We start from the raw sequence: 25452 nt of genomic DNA on the forward strand, positions 1-25452 counted from the left end.
TAACTTGGTATTTCCAGACTGATTTTAGGAGACTGCAAAAGTAGTGACATTGAAGGTGTTAGAATTCTTACAAGGTGCTAAGACAATGGAATTGATAGAGGCAATGATTATGTACTTAGTACTTATTAGAGTTCTGCAAGATTCACACCTTTAAGAGATCATACATAAGCTAGGGGCCTCAACCAGGATGCATTTTGGGAGATTCAGAGCCAGGATTTAGTCGAGGAGATTCACAAGTCAGGCAGAACAAAAGAAGACAGAGAAATGGTGGCAGGCTGTCCTGTGGAGAACACTGAAACCAAGATCCTGAAGGCCTCCAGAAAACTAGCTGAGTCCCAAGTGAAGGAGATAAGATTTTGATGGAAACAATAAAGGATTTGGACTTTAATACCTGGCTGCATTTCAGGTGATTATTACACTGAACTGAAAGGAAGGCTGCCTCCAGAAGCCCCCCAAGAAACCTGCTCTCAGAGAACATTATAATTTAGAGAAGAACATTACATTTTGGTGCCTGAAAGTGGGACAGACACAAACCTGATTCCAGTGGAAAAGCCTCTGGTTCTGATTTCAGTGGAAAAGTCCCCTAGACCCAGAAATTAGGGTGAGTACAAAAACAGACAAGGAAACTTTGTTAAAGGGCTAAACTAGTATTTCAGCTAAAATGGGACAAATGTTTAGAAAACAGCCTGCTTTTCCAATTCAAGAAAATGTGTAGAGAGCACTGTCAGACTTATAAAAAGCCAAGGTTTGATTACAATTTGGGAGCAGATCACTGAACTTTTAGAAAATGTACAGTACACATCTCCTTGGTTCTCTAAGGAAAAAGAATTGGATATAGATGAGTGGAAATTAGTAGGAGAGCAACTAGGTGAATACTACAATTCCAATCCAAACTCAATTTCTAAAAATACACTTTATACATACAATTTAATACAATTGGCTTTAAAAATTGTGTAAGTGTTAGAAAAAGGAAAAAGAAGAAAGAGCAAGAGGGGGAAGTGCCAACTATACTAGGTGAAAAGGATGAAGAATCAGATAAGAATGGAGTTAAGTACAATATTAAATATGGCACTTCCCAGCAGGAACATTTCTCATCCCCTGACCTACTTCCCTCAATTAATCCTTCATGGGTGGAGGGAGAAGGAGAAGGGGAAGAGGCAGAAACACATTCAGGACCTCCTAAAAAGCAGCTTATGACAAGATTACAAAAGGCATTGGTTAAAGCAAAAAATAAAGGACAGGATGTATCTGATTTAAAAATAAATGCATACCTTGTGATTGAAGAGCTTCACCTTTTAGGTCAAAAAAGGAGAAGATACACTCCTTTTGATCTGGAAAAAATTAAGGATTTTAAAAAAGGGTTGCTCTCTTTATGGGGCTACATTGTCTTATGTTAAGATGTTTTTAAATAGTTTGGCTTATGAAATCCTAACCCCTAGTGATTGGAAATCCATAGCAAGTAAGTTCATGTTTAGAACCTGGACTTGTTGTGGCTTTCGGAGTATCATGAATTATGTAGGATTCAAGCCCAATGAAATAGGTAAACTGGAGTTAACATACAAATCACTTTTGACCAACTAGCAGGTGAAGGTCAGTATGGAAAGAATTCAGCACACATTAATTATCCCATAACAGTGTATGAGCAAATTTCTAAGGCCGCAATAAAAGCTTGGGGTTCTCTCCCAGAAAAACATGAAGGTAAAGCCTTCAGAAAAATAGAGCAAGGTCCTAATGAACCCTTTGCAGATTTTGTGGGATATTTGCAGACTGCTGTCATTAGAACCATTGGAGAAAATGCAGCAGACAACTGGCTAAGGAAAATGTCATTGAGGTTTGCAGAAGAATTATATGGGGACTACACAAAGATGCTCCTTTAGAGGATATCATAAGACGCTGTGCTACAGTGGGCACAAATGCTTATTATACTCAGACTATGATGAACATGGGAAAACAGGATCCTTCTTGGCAAGGGACTTTTAGAGAAAATCATCAATGTTTTCAGTGTGGAAAAACAGGACATTTGAGAGCCCTGTGTAGGTACAGAGATAGAGTGAGAGGACAGGATGAGAAAATAAAACCCGGGGAGGGGGAAGGAGGGGAAAAATTAGAACAAAAGGTTTGGCAGTTGCCAATGTTGTAAAATTACCCATGCATATATCTGGTCAATAAAAACTATTAATAATAAAAAAAGAAAATAAACCCCCAAACCCCCTGTCCAAAATTCCACAAAGGTTTCCACTGGGCTTCAGGATGTAGATTGACCCAGGGAAATGAAAGGGGGGGTTCAGCCCCAAAATATCATACAAAAGACAGTGAGACATGGTGGCATCCGAGGTTACACCTAGAGATTCTTTAGAAGGTTAGGACTCTGATGTGATCTATCAGCCAAAAAGGAATCACATGGCAGAAAGGGATTACAATTGGGGAGAATACAGGCTTTTTAAACCAACAGGGTAGTGTCCAGGGCAAACAGTTTCAATGCAACTGCCAGGTGATGTGGGGGAGAGATCCAGAAAGTGGTAAATAGAAGGGACTAGATAGGTTAACTGCCTGGGAGAGAGAGTTTGCTTGTATTCCTACAGATGAAGAAGGAAAAGATGGAGAAGGAAACAAATGGGTGGCAATGAGCAACTGGAGAGAGACAGAAAAGGAGAAAAACCTCAAAACAAAGGAGAAAATCTAAGAAACATCTGACAATGAAAGAGCATAGTTGATAATGAGACTGTTGTAGGACTTGAAAACAAGCAGGAATCCTTGGATTCCTTGAGATGAAAAATTGTTTATAAAGACTGTTGCAGGACTTGAAAACCAGCAGGGAACCATTGGATTCTCTAATACAAGATGAGACTATTGCAGGACTTCAAAACTTGCAGGAGTTATTGGATTCCTGGCACATGAAATAATGGACGATAGATTCTTTTTGGACTATTTCTAGGACTTATGGACATGTATAAATTCTTCATGATAATTCATGTTATTTGTTACATCACTACTAGCCTGTGTTATGCTACTATGTGCTTATGTAATTTATGTAATTATGTGTAATACCTCCCATATTAATGGATTTATGTATACCTGTTTCAAATGAGCCCCTTATTTGATTTCCCATTTCCTTTGGTGTTTTCATTTCCCTTCCTGAGATGTCAGGAAGGGCGTGATCACCTCTTTTTATGGTGTTTTCACTCCTTTTTTGAGCAGTTAGGGAAGGTGTGACCTTCTTTTTTGGGGTTCTCACCTCCTTGAGAAGTCAGGGAGGTCATGACCATCTATGTTCTAAATCAAAAGAAAGCAGGAGATGTTAGAATTCTTACAAGGTGCTAAGACAGTGGAATTGATAGAGACAATGATTATGTACTTAGTACTTACTAGAGTTCTGCAAGATTCACACCTTTAAGAGAACATATATAAGCTAGATGTCTCAAGGAGGATGCACTTTGGGAGATTGAGAGCCAGGATTCAGTCAAGGAGATTCACAAGTCGGGAAGGAAGACAGAGAAATAGTGGCAGGCTGTCCTGTGGAGAACACTGAAACCAAGATCCTTAAGGCCTCCAGAAAACTAGCTGAGGCCCAAGTGAAGGAGATAAAATTTTGACGGAAACAAAAAAGGCTTTGGATTCTTGCTACATTTGAGGTGATTATTACACTGGCTACCTCCAGAAGCCCCCCAAGAAACCTGCTCTCAGAGAACATTACAATTTAGAGAAGAACATTACATGAAGGTGTGTAGAACAGTGATGAGGAGGAGATGTAAAAGGGAACTATTTTAACATTACAAAAGAGACTTGGGACAGAAATGTTGCTCCTGGTGAGCAAAAAGGAGCAGAGGCTTAAAGGTAGACTAAATGTTGGACAACTATGCTTGTGTAGTGCTTGTTCTGTGTATAAAAAGAATTTGATCTCCTAGAAACAAATATGCTCTTCTGGGGAGAAATGCTGAATGCATAAGCAGAGATTTTCATCTCTTAAATAGATGTTTCTAGTCTAGTGATGGGATGTGAAAGACGAGGAGCTCACTTATTCCCAGAAGAAATAACATCTCATCTGAGTTCAGCTATAGCTGAAGCTCAGAAACTAATGACAGCAAGAAGTTTTATAACCACATATCCAAAAGAGCAACACCCTATGGAAACCATGATACCAGTGGCGCACCACCTTGCAGAGCACGTGACTAGCTCAGGGGGAACTAACATCAGGAGAAAATATCAGTCCTGCATCACTGGACACATAAAAAGCCTTTCCCCATGAGACCTCCACAGATACAGCCTAGCCACAAAGGTTCCCTATGTAGTCATCCCTTGGACATGTTCCTTCATTGCATAGTAACTTACATGTGTGTCTCCCGTGCACATGCCTCATTTTTTCATGCCTCTTCATACACAACCCCTAATTATGCCCACTCTTTTCCAATAATGGTGTTTCTATTGTGGAAATGTTTGTTTCAGGCTTATGGGGAAAATGTTCTATTGCTACTTTTCTTACTAACCTATTAAGGCAAATGGACTTTGATTTAAACTAACTCCATTCTCATCATCTGGTCGGCAGATGTCATGGCTTAGGACAAAGCCTTACTGGATGATTAAGATGAGGTAAGAGAAGAATGGTCGATTTCTGACAACCACAGAAACTTTCCCGCTACTTTCTTGAGCAGCTCTATTGAATACGGGTCTTTATATTTTAGCCTTCAAAATCCTTGGGAAAACTAGGATGGAAAGAGGTAAGGGCTTTAGTTAAAGACACCCTAAACCCTCCTCAATTCTCTACTATTATTCTCCTGAAGTGTGGAAACTTTCAAAGCTCCACATTTTTTTGCACTGGCTAAATTTTGTGGGGAGGGCTTTTTTTTTGACACCCCCTTCCTTTCCAGAGAGACTGGAATAGGAAAGACACTTACTAGTTTGCAGAATATGTTCTCTGAATTCTGAGGCAAAGGCCTCCAGATCCTGTGGGGAGTAGGGCATAAGGCATAAAGCACACTTTCATTACACTAAAGAATGAGGTCCTCTGGTCAAAACTTTTCCCTATATCTTTACCATGGAAAAGGAAAGGAAAAGAAAAGAATGGGAAAATAGAAATAGAAAGGAAAAGGTCATATGAAAAATAGATTAGCATTTCAAATAAAAATAGTCTAAGGAATTGTTTCAAATAATCTTTAAGGAGAAAAAATAATTTTGAACCCAAGACCAAAAGGTCTTGATATTCGCTTTTCTATTATTTTGAATTCAAAATTAAGGCAGCATATATTCTGGGGATTGTTATATGCTATTATGAAATGATTTTGGAGTCTTGGGCAAAAGTTATAGTAGTTCAAACTTCAGTTGTCATTGGTAATTATCAAGAAGAGTGAAAGTAGATGAAAATTGTTGCTAATTTTTGAAGAAGGTTTAACTTTAGGTTGAAATTATTTCTTAAGTCTGTTTACACAAATAAGCTAGTTTTTGGGGGGGAGGGAGGGAAGTTAGTTCTATTTTTTTTATTGAATTTGATTCTAAACAAATCTTGCTTTTGAAAAAGATTTTTTGCCTAATTTAATCTTACACCAAAACTGATCTGTGTGTGCAGATAAATCTTCACTGTAAGATATAAACAATATTATTATTATTATTTTCAATAAAGATGTACTTTGTTATTTAAAAAAAAACCCAATCCAAATTTTCTCTTTCATTTGAGTTTAGGTCAAATATCCATTATACTTTTTTTGGGGGGGGAGCTCATGAACTAAATAAATATTAATCAGCTCATTATATTCAACCAGTTGTTTTCAAAATAAGGACTTCTGTTTATAAGAACCAATGTGTATTTCTAGTAAGTATTTGAAGGATCCTTTACTCTAATTTAATGAGCAATAAGATATTTTTTTCATGTATTGATATAAGAATTTTTTGGATACCTGAAATGATGAGAAGTAGGTCTTTAAAAACCTTTTGTTTGATTTACCACTGTAATGTCAATTCAAAAGTATCTAATGATTATAATCCCATCCATTTTTTGACTTGAGCTACTGTCTTTATATTGATGGTATCCCAAATCTGTCTCTTGTCCTCTCAAATCCCAAATTTTCTGACTTTGTTACAGAGAGACCCAAGTAGATATATATCTACTTCAAACTCTTCCTTCAACAAATGTACACTTCCACTGGTGTTGGCATTCCCTTCATTGACACATTGCAACTCCCTTGCCCCTTAGTGAATGTTTTTCATGAGTCATGATGTCTCAGACAATTCATCACCTGCTGGCTAACTTTCTAGTGTTGATTCTATCCAACAAGACAACCATCTTTTTGCTGAGCTGTATTTAGAACTTTGGTAGGACATAATTCTTGTGCTGTTTTTGGTGTAACCTTCAAGAACTGAAGACCTCCTTAATGAATTTTTGAAATAATAGAATTGAAACAACTTCCTGAGCTTCCTCTAAAATAGTTCCCCTTTCTGGCTATCATATCCTAGTCACTCATATTTCAAATCTTAGTCCTCTCTGGCTTCACCTATTATTTGTCTCTCATATCCAATTTGTCATTCAGTCTTAATTCGTTCGTCTGATATCTTGTCAGGAGTAACCCCACTCTTTAGATCTCTTGTCTTTGCCTATTTGATGAGCATGTGACAATTGCTGAAATCTGGAGGGGTGGTGGACCCTGGTAGCATGTCTATCAGAGACACAGTTATATGCTGAACCTGGACCCCCCCCCCCGTCTGCCTTTTCTGCTTGCCTTGTTTCTTGAACATGGATAACCAAATGGTGACAATAGAAGATGGATCATTTCCTGACTCCAGAGGCAGCATCATGAGTTGGGAAGTGTGGAGCTCCTAGATCCCTTGATCATAGCTGACTGGCAATAAGAGGAATTTCTATAGCAGAGAGGATGAGTCCAAAACCTGGCCTGACTTGTCAAGGCAGGGAACTAGTTGGATAATGTATAAAAAAAAATGAAGATGAAATATTGATTCAATTGCCTGAAAAATGATTCATGCTTGATATTATAAGTATTAATATCCTGGGAAAATACAGCAATAATTTTAAGTTATTACTGATGCTTGTTTAAGCTTTGTAAATGTATAATGATATAGTTTGTGTGGAGGAAATCAGTAGGTGTTTTACTCATTTATATTCCATACTGTGTATCTTTCTATATTCATCTTTTGGAGAGACCCAAGACATGAGCTAAACCAAAACCTAGCTTTAAATGATTTCTCCAGGAGCTTCAAATTGAGAAGGTAAAGAACCAAAGAGTATAAGATAAAATATCTGGGTCCTTTTCTCTAAAGCTCTCAAAAGCCTCACAATCTAATGGGAGAGACATCATGCAAACTTTGAATGAACAAATTATCTACAGAATAAACAGGAAATAAGTAAAACAGGAGATAGGGAGGGCATTAAAATTAAGATGGATTGAGAGAGGCTTCCTGTAGCTGGTGAGGTTTTAGCTAGGACTTGAAGGAAGAACATTTCAAGCACTGGGATGGGGGGAAGAGAGAGAAAATGCTCAGAGCTGAGATATAGAGTTATCTTAGGTATTGATAATATCAGAGGAAAGAGAGAGGCACATTCAAGAATTATTGAAAAGGGGAAACTGATAGATTGAGTGTGGGGGATGAGAGAGAGTGAGGGGATGAGCTTGGGGAACTGGAAAAGTGGTGGTGAACTTGAGATTAATAAGGAAGTTTGGGAGTAGGGAGAGTTTAGGAGCAAAAAACAAGTTTAGTGTGGTACACATTGAGTTCAAGCAGTCTATTACAATCCAGTTTGTGATATCTAAGAGGGAGTTAGAAATTGAAGATTAGCAGAGAGGTTAAGGCTAGATAAAACAGAGGATGACCACTGGATCCATAGGAACTGATGAGATCAGCAAATGAAATGGTAGAGAGAAAAGACAGCACAGCTTGACAAATGAAATGAAATATACAAAAACACACACATACAGGATTACTCAACGAATGGAGTTGGGAAATGCTGTGAATGTAGTTTACTTAAATGTTAGTAAAGTTTTTGAAAAAGTATGTCATATTATTCTTGTGAAGGTAGTGAGAAATGGATTCAACAAGAATACAATTAGATGGATTCATACTGGCTGAATGGCCAAACTCAGAAAGCAATTGTTAAGGATTCAATGTCAATGTGCTTGGCTTTGTGCTTTTAACTATTTTTAGCAATAAATTATGTAAAGATATAGATAGAATTCTCATTAAATTTGTAGATATAAAAGCTGGAAGGGGAGCTGACTCACTGAATGCGTTAGGATCCAAATGGATCTTGGAAGAAAAAAGCATTGAGTAGAAAATAAGTCAGTCAATCAGATGAAATTCAATAGGGATAGATGTAGTCTTACACTTGGGTACCAAAAAATGGATTTATTAGTATGAATTGGGGAAACATGTATAGAAAGCTATTCTGAAAAAAATATGCTTTAGCATATTTCAAATTCAAGATGAGCCAGAGTGGATTGTGACAATCTGAAAAGCTAATGCTGCATTAAGAAGGGCACACAGGTTTCAGGGATAGGGTATTGAGAGTCCCACTGAACTCAGCTCTGATCAGATGTCAACTGTAATGTTGTATGGGTCTCTGGGCCTTTAAGAAAAATATTGATTTTCTGGAGGATGTCCAAAGTATGGTGAAAGGCTTTACACTCGTGTCATATTAAAGATAGTTTGCAAAAACTGGGTGTGTTTAGGTGAAGAAAAGAGTCAAGGGGAACCTGAGAGATGTTCAAGTTTTTGAAGGGTTGTCATAAGAATGGATTAGACTTGTTCTCCTGGTTCCCTAGACAGAACTAGGTATAATGGGTAGAGATTGCCAAGAAGCCAATTTAGGCTTGATTTCAGGGGAAAAAATTTAACAAATAGTGCTGCTCCAAAGTGGAATTGGCTGTCTAGAGAGGGGATGAATCGCCTTTCTTTGGAGGTCTCTGAGTATGACCATTTGTCTATTTTGCTATAATGAGTATTCATTTTGTGTTGAACTAGATGATCATTGAAGTTCCTTTAAACTCAGAAATTCTATTACTGTAATTCTGAACTGTATCCTCTGACTCCAAACTTAAAGACTCTGATAATATAGAACTATATCATATTTAAGAGGAATCTTGGAGATTTTATTTTCAGATAACGAACTTGAGATCCTAAACTTAAAATTTTTGTCTCAAAATCTAAGTATAGCACAAAAGTTATCACTAAGTGATAATCTCCTTGTGAAATTAGCAAATTGTGAAAAATGTAAAATATTGTGAAAAAACATTTTGTGTGAAAATTATTTTAAATATTTCCTAAGTATATTTCCTAGGTATAGTAAAGGAAACAAACTTTGAAAATATTTTATTAAAGGATCAGAAATAGACTAAACTCAATTAATGTAAATATATTAAAACTGATTTTGTCAGTGTAACAGCTGTGCATTCAGGCCCTCATAACCTATATTTCAGGTTCATATATAATCACATTAATGTTCTGATCCTCCCCTCCATTTTTATTTTCTGAATTATTCCCTCAGACCAATCAGCTGAATTAATTACATGACATCACACATTAGTTGTGGAAAAGGAGAATTTACTTAAAATTGTAGAAATAGTAAAGACTCTCAACAATTATTTTCTAAAGCAAACCACCTCTCCAAACTTATCTGCCATGGAGCACTAATTTCCATAAGATACTACAGGTTACTGATTTAGAGTAGAGTGAAAACTTGAGAAATGAAGAGTCTTATGAAATGTTTTGCTGTATCCCCTCAGAACAACAACTTGGTGAAGAGAACATTAAGTCCAGCTGCCCATCACCATTTCTTCTATATATGTCTCTTTTCCTGGTGTTTCTGATCCTAGTTGGAACCTTCTTCCTTGCAACAGGAAGCCTCAGACTTCTCAGGTGATTCCCAGCTTGAACTTTATCAGCAGGGAAGGAGTGAAGTTTTACTAGATTGGCTGTCCAGAATCCAGGCAGGGATTGAAGAAGAGGAGGGGAAAAGCCTCAACTGGTAGTGGAATGAGATGGCACTGGGGGAAACTCCGGGATACACAGATTTTCCCTCTCATTCCTCATTTGCCTTTCTTTTTCCTCCTCAGCTCTCTTTGCAAAATCTCCTGACTCATGTTGTATGACCATGAATGAATGGCTTCCTGGGATATGATGTTCAGGCCCCTTTCCCCAGTGAATGAGTCTTTGTTGTCTCAAAGCATTGTGGATATGTGGCAGTCTTGTGAAGAGAGGCTTGATATCCCTGTTCATTCTCCCCCTAGTAAAATTTTTTTTACCTGCAAATTACAGAGGACATACTGGGGCATTTGTAACTCAAATAATACACATTCAAAAATTAGCACATAGCAAAGTTATACAATCAGGGATTTAGAGCTGGAAGGGACCTTAATCTAGTTCAACTGTCCTCATTTTAGAGACAAGAAAATGGATAATTTCTCTATTCATATAGCTACCACCCAAAATTAGGACCTTATTAGCTTTCAGCTGAATTATTGAAATAGCCTACCACTTGGTCTCCCTGGATCCAGGCTTTTCCCCTCTCCAGTGCATTTTGTACATAACTGCTAAACTTCTAACACAAGTCTGGCTGTGTTACTTCCTGCTCAAGAAATAAGGCTTCCAATTGTTTCTAGGACGCAGTACAAACTCTGGTGTTTAAAGTCTTTTACAATCTGTTTTTAGATTATTTTTTAATCTAATTACAAATTATAGCCCCTACCACACTCAATGGTCTAGCTGAACTAGTGTTTGCTGTCCCTCTCACAAGATTGTCCACTCCTGTCAGATTTGGCTAGGATGTCTCCTTTCCCCCATGCATAGAATGTACTCCTCTTCAACTCTGCATTCTGAACTCCTAACTTTGTTCAAAGCACATTCAAAGCCTTAAGCATTATCTCTTTCCTAAGGTTTCCCTCCATTCAACTAGTGCCTCTTCTTCATCTCCAAATTACCAAATTTGTATATGTTTTGTATTTATTTATCTGTTGTTCTGATATAATATAAACTACTGAAGGCATGAATGGTGCCGTTTTTGTTTTTGTTCCTTTTTTGTTTTTGTTCCTCCAGTGCCTTTCATTGTGCCTGGCACGTATTTGAGTGAGTAAAGTGACTTATTTATGGCCACACAGGTGGTAAGCGGCAGAATTGGCATTCAAATTTGGGTTGATTTGCTCCAAATTCAGCAAACTTTCCACTGTACCACATTAACTCAGGTCACTCATATGTAATTATCCCAAGGATACAGCACAAAAACAAAGTACATAGTATAGTAAATCTGCATTAGAATTGATTCTACAAGCACACATATAGGCAAGAGTATAGAACATAGAGCATATTACAAAAAATGGGAACCATAGAACAAGCAGGTTTGCCCTTGTGCAATACAGAGCAAAATCATATAGGTCACATGTAAATCATATTCTATGCTTATTTGGCAATAACAGAAAGATACATAATACAGCAAATGTATACTGTTACGAAGTACATAGGTCATATAACACAATATCATATGTTATAGTTGTTCTCTTGGGGTCTCTTACTATTGGACTATTAGACATAAAAAGGAAATATTTGTATTTAATTTGCTCTCTCCCACTTTCATTTTGGGCAAAATGAATCATTTGGCTTTTCTGGCCTTCTAGATTTGCAATTTCTTCTACATCTGAGCCTTCTCTAAATATGGTACTATCAAGTGTTAATAGTTCATCCTGAGTGCTCTTTTAAAAATCCAGTTAGCAAACTCTACCTAATTCTCATCCTCCTGTCCTCCATTGTGGACAAGAGATGGTTGTGATATAGTACCTCTGCAAGGCCCTGACCATCTGCAGCTCTTTTGTAGAAGAGGCCCAATCTTTCAATGATTTTGTCTATGGCAGCTCTTCACTGTTCACTACCTGTGTTTCCACTGGAATACCAAGATTCTTTATAGCAGTCCTCTATCTCCTGGTTGTAGTTTGTGATAGCAAATTAAAACAAGTTTTCTGGGTTGAAATCATTGCTAAGAGATGCACTGGTTGTAAGTGTCTAATCTTTAGCCATCTTCTAAGACTCCATAGAATAAATCAATAGATAAGAATAGTTCATGAACAATTATCAACAGGGAGGAGTCTAAGATTGTTAACACTGAAGTTATAAATCTCCTTGAGGATGGCAAAATGTAGTTCTAGGATTCTTGATTCCCCACAAAACTACTAACTTGTTGGCTAACTTGCTCTCAATGTACAGAGTCGGTTAAAATGAATCATGGCACAGAAATCATACCCAGAGAAATATTTCTCCTATATCAAATATATTTCTTCTACCACAACTGTTGAAATTTTCTGGTTTCTGCATGGGTATGCAAGGTGAAATGATGGATCATTACTAGGATGTTAATTATGTTTTTTTTCTTTATTATTCCAGAAATAAAAAAAATCTATACACTCAAGCTCCAAAGTCTTTCTGGTACTTATTTACTCCAGATAATCAAGGAGCTGGTAGCAAATTCCTTTGAAAATCACAAATACTACTTTTTATAGATATTTGCTGCCATATTGGAATGATAAAATATATTTTGTACCAGCTCTTGGGTTGTCTCAGAGAGTCTAAAACTACCCTGTGGTGATTTCAAGACCAAAGACTGGAATGCATTTGATAGTACCAAATGCTTTCTGGAACCTTGCTTTCAGATATTTATAGTCTGGTACTGTCCTCCATTGCAAAGATCCAATTTCTGCTGTTCTTTTCTTCTAATAAATCTAGGCACTGAAATGTAAGTCTCTAAGGGTCAGACCCTTGCTTTTAAGGCTGGTACTTTTCATAAATGTCTCACTGTCAGTGACACAAAAATGACTGAGGCAATAACAATTGGTTCAGTGAAAAGAAAATAAAGTCCTTGCTGGCATGCTTTCTAATGAAGTCTCAAACTTCACTCTTGTGTGAGTGCCTGCTTGTTACTCTTTCTATAAGTATCACCGTAATTTCAGACAAATGGAATGTATAGGACAGAGCATCTGAATCCATATGAGTCTTCCCTTGTTAATATCACAATTGACCTTATAGATGGCTAAAGTCTCAAATCATCTATGGCAAGTGTTATAGAAGAAATTTTTCTCTGGGTATGATTTCTGTGCCATTATCCAATTTAGTACCAGTGAAAATATGTCAGTGTGTTATTGCCTATCCATATTTGGAATTAAGCTCCATACACAGTTACATTATTAGCCCATTTCAAAGCCAAGAACTCCAATTGGGATGATGAGTTTCACCATTAGGAGTCATTTATTGGCAATGAAAAAGATTTCTTATGTCTATAGATCTCTTGATATAAAACTGCTTCCAAGTCATCTACACTGGCATAAGTATGTACCACAAAAGTCTTGCATAGATCTGTGGAAGTCCATACATAGAGAGATTGGCCATGATGTTGAAGGCCTTCACATATTTTTTCATTCCAATGATTTCCAAAAAAATGACAGAAGGCTCAGGTTATACTGCCCATTTCTGCTTTCTACTATTAGGATTTTCCAACTGTATATTCATGAGTGAGACCATTAAAAGGCTTAGTAATGATGACATCATTATTTTTAACTTCTGATGGTATCCAAAATCCTTGAGAAGTCTTTAGTTCTCAAAAATTCTTTGAACATGGCCAGAAGATGAATATTTCTTTTCAGTCTTAATACTAACTGTGGAGACCTGAAATTCATATGCTTGGCAAAGGCTTTACATAACTGTCACTTGCCAATTGGTAGCTTCACAACAGCATCTTGCAGTTGGCAAATTCTTTCATTTACTTCATGCTCTTCTAGTGTTCCCCATCCTCACCTCCAAAATACAGTGAGATAATTCAGACACATGAATACCTCTAGATAGTTTAAATCACCACCCACATTTTCCATATGTGTAAAGGGAAGTTATAACAAAGATATATGTGCTGTCAGCTAGAACTCCTGATGTGGAAGATTCTTCTATTAATGCAGATACATGTACTCTATGACTTAGTAGATAAATTTTTAAGAGTTTTCTGAGGCACATGGGCATAAATGATCTGTATAGGATCACACAGATAGGAAGTGTTAGAGGCAAGTTTTTTTCTTCAGTCAGCAAACCCAGCATTCTGGACCATGAGATCTTTTGAGACTATATAATACACCATACTCTTTCTATTCCATACGTTTTCCATAAGATGTCCAAAAGTTGTAGGTGCTTCTTAAAGCATTGTGGAATCTGTTCAAAATAAGAGAATTCTACCATGGCTGATAAAAGTTATCTCACCTATCTTCTTCTGCTATTAGGGAATCTGATAATAGCAACTGGGTAGGTCCAACACTGGGAACCATTGAATATTTACCAAACAGTTCAAGAATATTTGAACTCATAATATTTAGTGTACCAATTCACCTTAGTCCTTTTATTCAAAATGTGATGATCCATACATACATAGCTGAATCTTTCAAGTCTTTTCTATAATGCTACATTGGGTAAAGTATGCACACTATAGGTCGCTAATGATGCTTTTGACTAACAATTCTATTAGAGAGTTTCAGAAATGTTCCATCTCAGAGAAGACTGCTCTCAGAAAGGTCAAGTATATTTGAGATAGATTTTGTATGTTGTCCCAAAAGGAGAATTGTATATCCCATTCAACAAGTGAACAAAATACAACTCTAGCATTGTGTAATACAAGAAATATTTCCTCCTCAGAAGATCCTTCAATTCCTCTGGCTTTGGAGTTACTAAAGTCAAATTTCTCTGGATCCACCGATAGGGTGGAGGGTTCAGTGTCTTTAATGACTGCTTTTCATCACTACCTTCTATTTTCTTGTAACAGGAGGAATTGGATGGTCTAGATTTCCAAGTCCTGAGTTTTAGGTCCCTATCTGAAATACTTTGTTAGTATTCTAAACAGGTTGAAATTAGTCCTGATTAATCTTACATTAATATCTATAACTTCATCAAGGAACTTCAAGGTTATCTATCTTCATATAAACCAAGCATGAGTCAACCATATCCTTCTCACTCAATCCACAAAGCATGAACTTCAGAGGTATATGTTGCAAATAAATGTAAATTGATTAGAACACAAATTTGGAATCTACTATCTACCATAGCAGGACACTATATGTCTTCAATTGTTATTGCTGATGCTACATAAGATACTATGAGTCCAGAGGAAAGGACCTAGAAACAACAATTAGGGGCCAATGATTAAGTTTTTTAGAACCCAGTTCAATTTCTGTACCTTTTACTGTTTCTGTTTCCTTATTTCAGTCCTTTGGATATCAGTTTCTGCTGCATCAACCATTTATTCATCTTTAAAGGTACATAGGATACACATGTTCATTAAGAGCACTAAATTCAGTGAATCTGTGATGATCTCATAAATGGGAGTAATTCCTCCAACAATGCATCTTTGTTTGCCTGTCCTGTATTACTCTTGTCCAAGTCCTTCCATCTATCTTTAAGAAGTGCAATACTATTTATCAGGTATGTTATTATGAGAATTCTTTTTGTATTTTGATTGGAGTACATGGTTGTTGAAATCCTTTCCGCCTTTCAGATTCTGTGACCAAACATTTTAGGGGGTCTTCTTTTAGTTCTCTTGACATAGCATTGATACCAGTGGACTCTATGAGTCCTTGATAAGTGACAGGACTGTCTTTTTTCTATTCATCTATCTCTAATGACATTCTTAATGTCACTGTTTTTGTACAAGTTTTCACTTGTAGTATACTGTAATCTATTTAGGCCCACATGTAGGCAGATTGTGTTTTGTGTGATCTTTTTTAAAATTTTTTCAGACACTAGAATATCCCATGATTTATATCTATATAGTATCACCAGAAGAATATTGTTATCAAAATAGGTCTTTACTTCAGGGAACAGCTTGGGGTCATTAAAAACAACATGCCATTTCCCGAAGAAATCTAGTCTGCTTTCCTTTTCTTATTTAATTTTAAGTTCAGCTCATTGTCCATTTGCAGTTCTGTCATCAAGATAAAAGTACTAATGAACAAAATCTCTTCTCTATCATTTTAACTGTACAATAAGCATTTTTCATTCATTTGATTTTGTCAAACATTTTGAATGATTATTTATGACACATTTAGAAAGGCCTGCAGTGTTCTGAGACTTGTAATAAACAGTGTCATTTATGATCAAAGCATCTGAAGCACCAAAATATCTGTAAAGAATCTTTCTTTTACATGAACTTTTGCACTAGATATCCTTGACATGTAGTGAATAATTCAGGGAAGCATATTTCCTTATTTTATGACTCATTTGCTAGTAATTATAAAACAGTAATCCAACAAAATGATCTTTGTTATTAGCACTTTTAAAGAATGTTGTATGATTTTGCCACATGCATGGGAGACAACTTGTTGGAAGGGTTTTAAATTATCAGCAAATGATAGGCAAAATGGGACTTTATATGCTCTAAGTTTTTGACTCATTATATGATTACAAAAATGTAGACCACTTAGAGATTATCATTTGTCTGTGTCTGACTGTTCCCTTCTCATTCTATCATGTTCATAAAACTTTTGGAGGAATGAGAAAGTCAGTATATAAGCTAGCTATTAGTATTTTCTCAGGTTCTTTTTGGGAAAGTTCCAAGAGTTTTGTTGAGACTTTAGCATTTTATCTTCTTTTAGATGTTTTAAGAATATTAAGTATCATCCAGATTATATCATCTATAATACAAATCTATGCCTTATATATTTAGTCTGTTCCAGTTGCTCTTTTTATCTCTCTTTGTTTTCCAGTGCTAATTGTGCTTCTTCAGAAAGGATGGTGACATGTTAAGAATATTTGTAATTGTGGTGGCTTCAATGGTGAAAAAAAAGTTCATGGGTTTTCTCCATTTTTAATCAGTTTTCTCTCTTTCTTCCATTTTTATCCTTAAATATCTTTAGAATAATTGGACTCAATCAGGATTGTTATCAAATTTTTTGTAAACTTGTTTTTTTCTTCATTGCTTCTCACTGTTTTATGAGGAGATACTGTTCATAATTTTCTGTCATTATCTTCATTATATCTTTTAAATGATTTTATATTAAAAAACCTCTTGGTTGTCAAATTTCAAAATTAATCCATAGATGTAACAAAATACATTTCTGCCTCTCTGCAGTTTAAAATCACAGCAGCTATTTAAACTAATAGTCAATGACAAGTACTGCATCAATTCAACAATGTTGTTAATAATATCTCAAGGACATTTTACACATAATTTATAATAACAATAGAAAAACAACTGATCTAATCAGAAAGTTTCAGTTAGAAAAAAACAACAACTCTTTTGATAGTGAATTACAGTGTGGGGAAAAAAGAGAAAAACCCACTTGAACCAATTTTACTATTGCCAATGCAAACTTTAGTTTGAATTAAAATTCAAAACTAGCTTTATTTAAATTAAAAAAAAAACAATTTCAGCAGTATCCCTACAATATAACTAACTACCCCATGGTATCTTGTGGTTCTGATCATCTATTTCAGGTTCAGATCCACTCAGATTTGCGTTCTGAGGCTCCCCACTCCACCCCACCCCCAGTTTCCAATCTTTGAATATCTCCTTCCTTAGATAACCAAAATTGTATTAAATATATAAGATGACATTTTAGTTGTGATAAAGGTAAATTTACTTAAAAATAGACAAGTAGGAAAAACCCAACAGATTGTATTAAACACTTTCAATACCCACTTTCTAACACAAACTATCTCTCTGTTAGCAAGATATTATAGGCTCAAAGTGGCACATGGTTGGGTGTCAGTTTGGAAAGAAAAGAGCATTGTAAAGTGCTTTATTATGGTTTCTCATCATAGTAACTTGATAAATAAAATACCCAGGCGGGCTCCTGGCCACTATTGCTTTCCTGTCTCTTTTTCTTACGTTTCATATCCTAGCTTGAGCCTTCTTCTTTAGTTTAGGACTCCTCAATTTCTTCAGCTTGAATCTTTCTGGCATAGAAGAGGCTAATTCCTGAAGCTGGCTGCCAGAAATTAGTGTTCTAATGGCCCAGGAGGGGAGGAGAAAAATCTCACAATATGCAGTTCCTGGTGGGATAAAGTGTGCACCAGAGGAACCTCTAGGATTAACGATATTTCCATTCCTCTCTCCTTCCTTGTCTTTTCTTTTTCCTTTCTACTGCTCTTTTCAAAACCTCTTGACCAGAGATGTGCTCATGTTGGGTGTTCGTGAATCAATGCCTTCTGGTTTAGGATGCTCAGGTAGCTCTTCCCAGTGAGTGAGCCTCTCTTATCCCAAGGCATTATGAAAACGTGCCTATTCCTTTAGGGGAGTCTCTGTACCCATTATGTTAGTATTGTAGCATAATAGACATGGAAGAGTATGCAAGGAGTATAGAGGCTGTATATGGGATATTACCCTATGCTACTTCCTGCAGTAGGCTGGGGAAAGAGCTAAACTAAATGTAGTTGACTGCCCCAACATTTCTATTGGGGAATCCAAATAAGAAAACAGGAAGGGGATCTATACTTAGTAGTAAGAAAGAAGGTATTGAGAATAGTACAGTGAATATAGAAGAGATACTGATTGAGACTTGATCAGGCAACTCCAGGCCCTTTCATATTTGATACTAAGCTAATTCTTCCCTTGTGTCATCGTTTTGGTGAATGGAAGTATTTACATTTGTGATGTTCTAGGATGGTGTGGCTCATGTTGCTTTAAATTCATTTCAAAGTGTGTCAGAATTAGAAGAGTAAATGATGATGGAGCAATGGTCAGATATAACCTCAAGACAGCTTTTTGAATTGTACCAGCTGAGTTTATTCTATATATATATATATACACATATATATATATATATATGTATATATGTATATATATATATATGTGTATATATATACATATATATACATATATATATATATTGTCCCTAGATAAAGTTGCCTATCTATCTATCTATCTATGTATAAATATATATATATAGTACATATATTTTTATAACAGGTTAAACATAAGTTCTTTATTTATCAAAAACTCATATGATTCATTTTATCCTCTTTGACAAAAACTTTTAAACATTAACAGAAATATTTGATTAGTCAAATCTAGCAAACACTACTCAAATAATATATATATCACGTTTTGGGCTTCTGGATTTTGGATATACATGTTATAGACTTCTAATGTAACTTTATATAGAATTAGGCAATGAAATATATTCATACAGAGGACTGAATATCTAAATCTCAAGTATGTCTATGAGATACAGACTAGTTCAGTACAACTTACTATAGTAAAGCATTGTGCACATAGCTGATTATGTTACTCTCTACTCCTTTTTGCCTATGGAATACAAAGTTTTTAGTTTGTTTTTTTAAGGCCTTCCATAATCAATCTATAGCCTGCCTTTTCTGTCTTATTTCACAATTAATGCCCTTCACAATTTTTTACAATTCTCTATGCTTCTCTCCTCATGTCTGAAATATATTCCTTCCACCTCTTCATTGGTTGAAATCCTTCTTTTCCTTCAAAGCCTAAGTAAGGTGCCATTTTTTCTGTGAAGGCTTCCCCATGAGAAGCCTTTGGGGAGCTTTCCATACTCGCTCTCTCAAAAGTGATTGCTCTTCCTTCTTTATATTGATTACAACATTTTGGCTAGATTTCTTCTTTTGCCCTAACCTCAAACTACCTTGTTTTCTACTTATGTATCTACAAATCTTATCCACTCATTAGATAGGAAGCAGCTCAAGGACAGGGTTTTGTAATTCTTTGTCATATATATATATACATATATATATATATATATATGTGTGTATATATATGTATATATATGTATATATATATACATACATGTATGTATATAATCTAGCACATTTCCTTGTACATAGCAGGTACTTAAAAATATTTTTACTGAATTGAACTGAATCCATTACCTTTTGTTTTGGGGGCTATTTCCTTAGGTCTCTGTGGTACATCTCCCCTGCTAGCAATCTAAAAGAGCACACAAAAACAGAGAGAAAATTCAACATTCTATTATTAAAATGACAATGTGAATGTTTTTACAATTTTTTTCTTTTGGAGATTATACCAGCTAGCTTTTTCATTGAAATCTTACTTTTCTCATTATATCTTTCTTAACAGAATTTTTTCCCACACAGAAGATAATGATGACAAATGACTTATAGTCATGTTCCAATTTAGGATCATTCAGTCCTTTTTCTATCTAAATCATTTGATCTTTGAAATAATCTTGTAAGGTAATTACTATAGGAATTATCATTATGATACAGCTGAGTAAACTCAAGTGTAAGGGGCCCAGAGTAACACAACTACTAGCAGGGCCAAGACTCAAATCCAGGTCCTCTGATTCTGTGTCCACCATTTATATACTAGGAATTTTTTCTTTTAATTGACCAAAGTAAACATTTTAATTTCTGTCACTGACTTCTAAAATTTTCTAAGCAGAATTTTAAAATTAATTATTTATTTGTTAGAAGGTAACTAAGAAAAATTTGAGGGAGGAAAGAAATATATTATTTAATATCTTATTTATTCAAATAATTATTTAAATTCATATACCATTTTGAAACATACAAAATATTTTTCTTATAATAATGCTGTATATTGACAGTGCAAATACTATTATTCTAATTTTATAATTCAATTCTTTATTTGATAATCATTTATTAGCCATCTATTTCATGTACATTTACCAGATGCTGGGGGAGATAATTAGTTTAAAAAAATACCTGCCCTTGAGAGATTAAGTGGATTGTCTAAAATCATGTAAGTAGTAAATGACAGAGCTGACACTAAAACTTTCTACTCCTATATGATACTTTCCCCCAACTATTCATCAAAATTTTAAAAAAAATTATAAATTATTAATACTAAATTTTATTTTTTTAAATCATGAGAAGTTGGATAAGTGGAGTGAATTTGAATGAAAAGTCAAGGAGACATTGTGAACTTGAGAAAATGAAAGACTGATAATGCCCTTGGGCATCATCATCATCACCACCATTAGCTTATAATATTACCAAGTGAGATAGATAAAGAAATAAGAGAAAAGGTCCCAAGTCAGAGCCTCAGAGAACACTCAAGCTTGACTGGTATGACCCACAGAAAGATTCAGCAAAGGAGATTGAGTGGTCAGATAGAGGTCAAGAGAAATAAGAGAAAACAGTGTTTTGAAAATAGAGGAGGGAGTAGTCAGGAGAAAAAGATGATGAGAGATCAAGAAGTGTGAAGGTTAATAAAAGGACATTAAATTTGGAAATTAAGAGATTATTGGTAACTTTGGAGAAAGCAATTTGAGTTAAAAGTAGCAAGTCACAACCTCTTCAACTTCCATTGCCTCATTTATAAAATGAGGATAATAATAGCACTTCTCTCACAGAGTTGTTGAGGACCAAATGAAATAATGAATGTAAAATGGGGAAGAGGGTGTCCTGGAGGGTGGGGGAGGCACTCTATCCCCTCCAGGACACCCTCCCCTCTCTGGGCTGGGCTTCACTGATGCTTCTTTCCTGGTGCTATTCCAGCATCTCTCCTGATGGCTCATTACCCATAGCATGACCCCTAAGTGTAGGTGTTCCCCAAAGCCGTGACCTGGGCCCTTTTCTCTCTCTTTCTGGATTTAACTATAATTTTATGCAAATGATTCCCAAATGTATATATCCAGCTCCAGATTCTCCCCTGAAAAAGTCTGCACCACTATCAGTCCCACATGATCAACTGCCACCTGAATTTTTCAAACTGAATGTACAGAAAACATCTCAAGCATGACATGTCCAAAACATAATTTATCTTTCTTCATAAATCCACCCCCTTCCAAACTTCCTCTACTAGTTGAGAGGTACAACCATTCTTCCAGTTTGTCAGGTTCATAAGCTCAGCATCATACTTGATCCCTTACTTTTCCTTTATTCCACATATCTAATCAGATGCCAAATCATACTGTTCCTACCTCCACAACATTTTTCTCTATCTTCTTTCTTTATTCACACAGCCATCATTTTAATAAAGGCCTTCATCACTTTTTACCTATATATTATATTTATTATTATTAATTTTTGGAGGCAGTTGGTATTAAGTGACTTGTCTAGGATCACACAGCTAGTAAGTGTCTGAAGCCAGATTGGCTGATACTTTATCCACTGTGCCACCTAACCACCCCTTATCTATATATTATCATAACAGTCCTCTCACTGATTTAAGCCCTGATTTAAGTTCCTCCCTACTCTTTTTGTAGGGCTTTTCCTTAAGCACAGATCTAAATTATAGCATTTCCTTACTCAATAAACTCCAGTGGTTTACTACTAAGATAAAGTAAAAACTCCTTTGTTTGACTTTTTAAAGTCCTTCAGACTTTGACAGCAGTGGACTAATGACCCCTCCTGCTGTACTCTTTATTTCAGATAAACTGGCCTTCTCTCTTACTCCTCCAACAATATACTTTGATTTCCCAAGTCTGTGTCTTTGCATTGTTTGTATATTTAGAATGTACAAGACATCTTTTGATATCATTGGGTTCGAGATCTTGTTTTTTCCCATATACAGTTCTGGATCATACTCTTAGGGTGAAGAAGAGCATGAGAAGCTGCAAAAAATATTTATAGCAGCTCTTTTTGTGGCAAAGAATTAAACATTTCGAGGATGCTTATCAACATTGGAGAATGAATGAAGAAGTGATGGTGTGGAGTGAAGAAGATGATGGAATACTATTGTGCTATAAGAAATGCTGAGCAGGATGCTTTCAGAAAAAGGTGGAAAGACTTATATGAACTGACAAAAAGTAAAACAAGAAGAATCAGAAAAACATTGTACAAAATAACAGTAATAGTGTATGATGATTGACTGTGAATGATTTGGCTATCCCAAGGCACACAATGATTTAAGACAATTCCAAAGAACTTATGACAACAAATTCTATCCATTTCCATTGAAAACTGATGGGATCTGAATTCATATTGAAATATACTTTTTGATTTCTTTATTTTCTCAGGATTTGTGTTTGCATTTTCTTTTGCAATATGACTAATATGGAAATGTTTTGCATAACTACACAGGTATAATCTATATCAAATCATTTGCCCTCTTCAGAATGAGGAAGGAGACAGAGAAAGGGAGAGAATTTGGAACTCAGAAACTTTAAAAGAAAGAATGTTTATAATGTTTTTATATGTAATTGAGAAAAAATTTAAAAATGAAATGTTAAAAAAGAAGGATAAGCTACCAGTGTCCTTCACAAAAAGAAGTAATGCAAAAAGCCAAAATACTATCATATGCTGTTTACAAGAAACACTTTGAAGCAAAGAGATACATATAGAATAAAGGCAATAGGCTGGAGCAGAATCTATTATACCTCAGCTAAAGCAAAAATGTAGGAGTAATGATCCTGATCTCAGATGAAACAAAAGCAAAAATAGATCTAATTAAAAGAGATAAGGAAACTACATGTTACTAAAGGGTACCATAAATAATGAAGGAATATCAATACTAAACATATTTATGCACCAAGTGATCTAAATTCTTAGAAAAGTTAAGTGAGTTGCAAGAAGAAATAAACAGCAAAACTATACTAGTGAGGAACCTCAACCTCTTTCTTTCAGAGTGAGAAAAATCTAACCACAAAATAAACAAAAAAGAAGGTAAGGAGGTGAATAGTATTTTAGAAAAGTTAGGTATGAATGACCTTTGGGGAAAACTGAATGGGGATAGAAAAGAATATGCCTTTTTCTCAGCAGTAGTGGCAACTACACAAAAATTTACCATATATTAAGGTATTAAAAACCTCACAATCAGGTGCAGAAAGGTAGAAATAGTATAAATTTATCTTTTTTGAATCATGGTGCAATAAATATTATGTGGAAAAATAGATAAAAAATTAATCGGAAACTAATCTAATCCTAAAGAATGGTTGGGTCACATAACAAATCACAGAAGCAGCCAATAATTTCATTAAAGAAAATTACATTATTATTGCACCAAAACTTATGGGATGTAGCCAAAGCAATTCTTACAGGAAATTTTATATCACTAGATTGCTTATATGAGTAAAATAGAGAAAGAGAAGATCAATAAATTGGATATGCAACTAAAAAAGCTAGAAAAAGAAAAAATTAAAAACCTTCAATTAAAAACCAAATTAGAAATTCTGAAACTCAAAAGAGAGATAATAAAATTGAAACTATGAAAACTATTGACCTACATAATAAAACTAAGAGTTGGTTTTATGGGAAAAAATTAACCAAATAGATAAATGTTTGGCTAATTTGATTAGAAAAAGGAAAGAAGAAACCAAATCATCAATATCAAAAATGAAAAGGTGAACTTACCATCAATGAGAAAGAAATTAAAGCAATAATTAGGTCTATCATGCCTAACTGAAAAATAACTTTCAGAATTGTATGCCAATAAATCTTATAATCTAAGTGAAATGGATGAATACTTACAAAAATATAGATTGTCCAAATTAATAGAAGAGGAAATAAATTACTTAACTAATCCCATTTTAGAAAAAAAAATTTAACAAGCCTAATGAACTACTTACGAAAAAAAAATCTCCAGGGCCAGATGGATTTACAAGTGAATTCTACCAAACATTTAAAGAACAATTCCAATACTATATAAATTATTGGAAAAATAGTGGAAGAAGTAGTCTTACTAGATTCCTTTTATGACACATATCTATACTAGGAAGGAAGGGCCAAAACAGAGAAAAGAAATTATAGACCAATTTCCCTAATGAATAAAATTGCAAAAAATTTAAATAAATTATTAGCAGAGTGATTACAGGAACTGATTGTCAGGATAATACACTATGACCAAATAGAATTTATATGAGGAATGCAGGGCTGGTTCAATATTAGGAAAAACTATTAACATAATTGACCATATCAATAACCAAACTAACAAATCATATGATTATCTCAGTAGATGCAGAAAAAGCATTTGACAAAATCCAACACCCATTCCTATTAAAAACACTAACGAGCCTAGAAATAAATGCAGTGTTCCTTAAAATTATAAGGAACACCCAGCTAAAATCATCAGCAAGTATTATATATAATTGGCATAGACCAGAAGCATTCCCAAAAAGATCAAGGGTGAAACAAGGTTGCCCATTATCCTGTTACTATTCAATATTTACTAGAAAAGAAAAGTAAATTGAAGAAATTAGAGTAAATAATGAAAAAACAATATTATTACTTTTTGAAGATGATATGATGGTATACTTAGATAATCCTAGAGAATCAACCAAAAAACTATTAGAAACAATTAACAACTTAGCAAAGTTGCAGGATATAAAATAAATCCTCATAAGTCATCAGCGTTTTTATATGTTACCAATAAAGTCCAGCAGCAAGATATACAAAGAGAAATTCCATTTAAAAATTGTAGATAATATAAAATATTTGGGCCTTTACTTGCTAAGACAAAGCCAGGAATTATATGAACACAATTACAAAACACTTCACACAATTAGATTTAAACAATTAAAAGAATATCAAGTGCTCTTGGGTAAGCTGGGATAA

The 25452-nt window shown here is 35.0% G+C and overlaps 1 protein-coding gene across 7 annotated transcripts in view; it reads right to left on the bottom strand.

Moving 5' to 3' along the window:
• The window catches only part of AGBL3 (AGBL carboxypeptidase 3), a 118230-nt gene that overhangs the window by 18484 nt on the left and 74294 nt on the right, over positions 1-25452 (bottom strand). For 6 of the 7 annotated variants that reach the window (XR_012482308.1, XR_012482309.1, XM_074267859.1 and 3 more), the window contains exon 15: positions 19846-19903. Coding sequence is in view for 5 of the 7 variants with exons in the window: in XM_074267859.1 (XP_074123960.1) it covers positions 19846-19903 (58 nt within the window). In the remaining 2 variants the exon portion in view is untranslated. Of the gene's footprint in view, positions 1-9892; positions 10242-19845; positions 19904-25452 lie in introns of those variants that run through there. The other variant, XM_074267860.1, reaches the window with a different exon arrangement.

Source organism: Sminthopsis crassicaudata, chromosome 5, assembly GCF_048593235.1.
Source record: "Sminthopsis crassicaudata isolate SCR6 chromosome 5, ASM4859323v1, whole genome shotgun sequence".
NCBI lineage: Eukaryota > Metazoa > Chordata > Mammalia > Dasyuromorphia > Dasyuridae > Sminthopsis > Sminthopsis crassicaudata.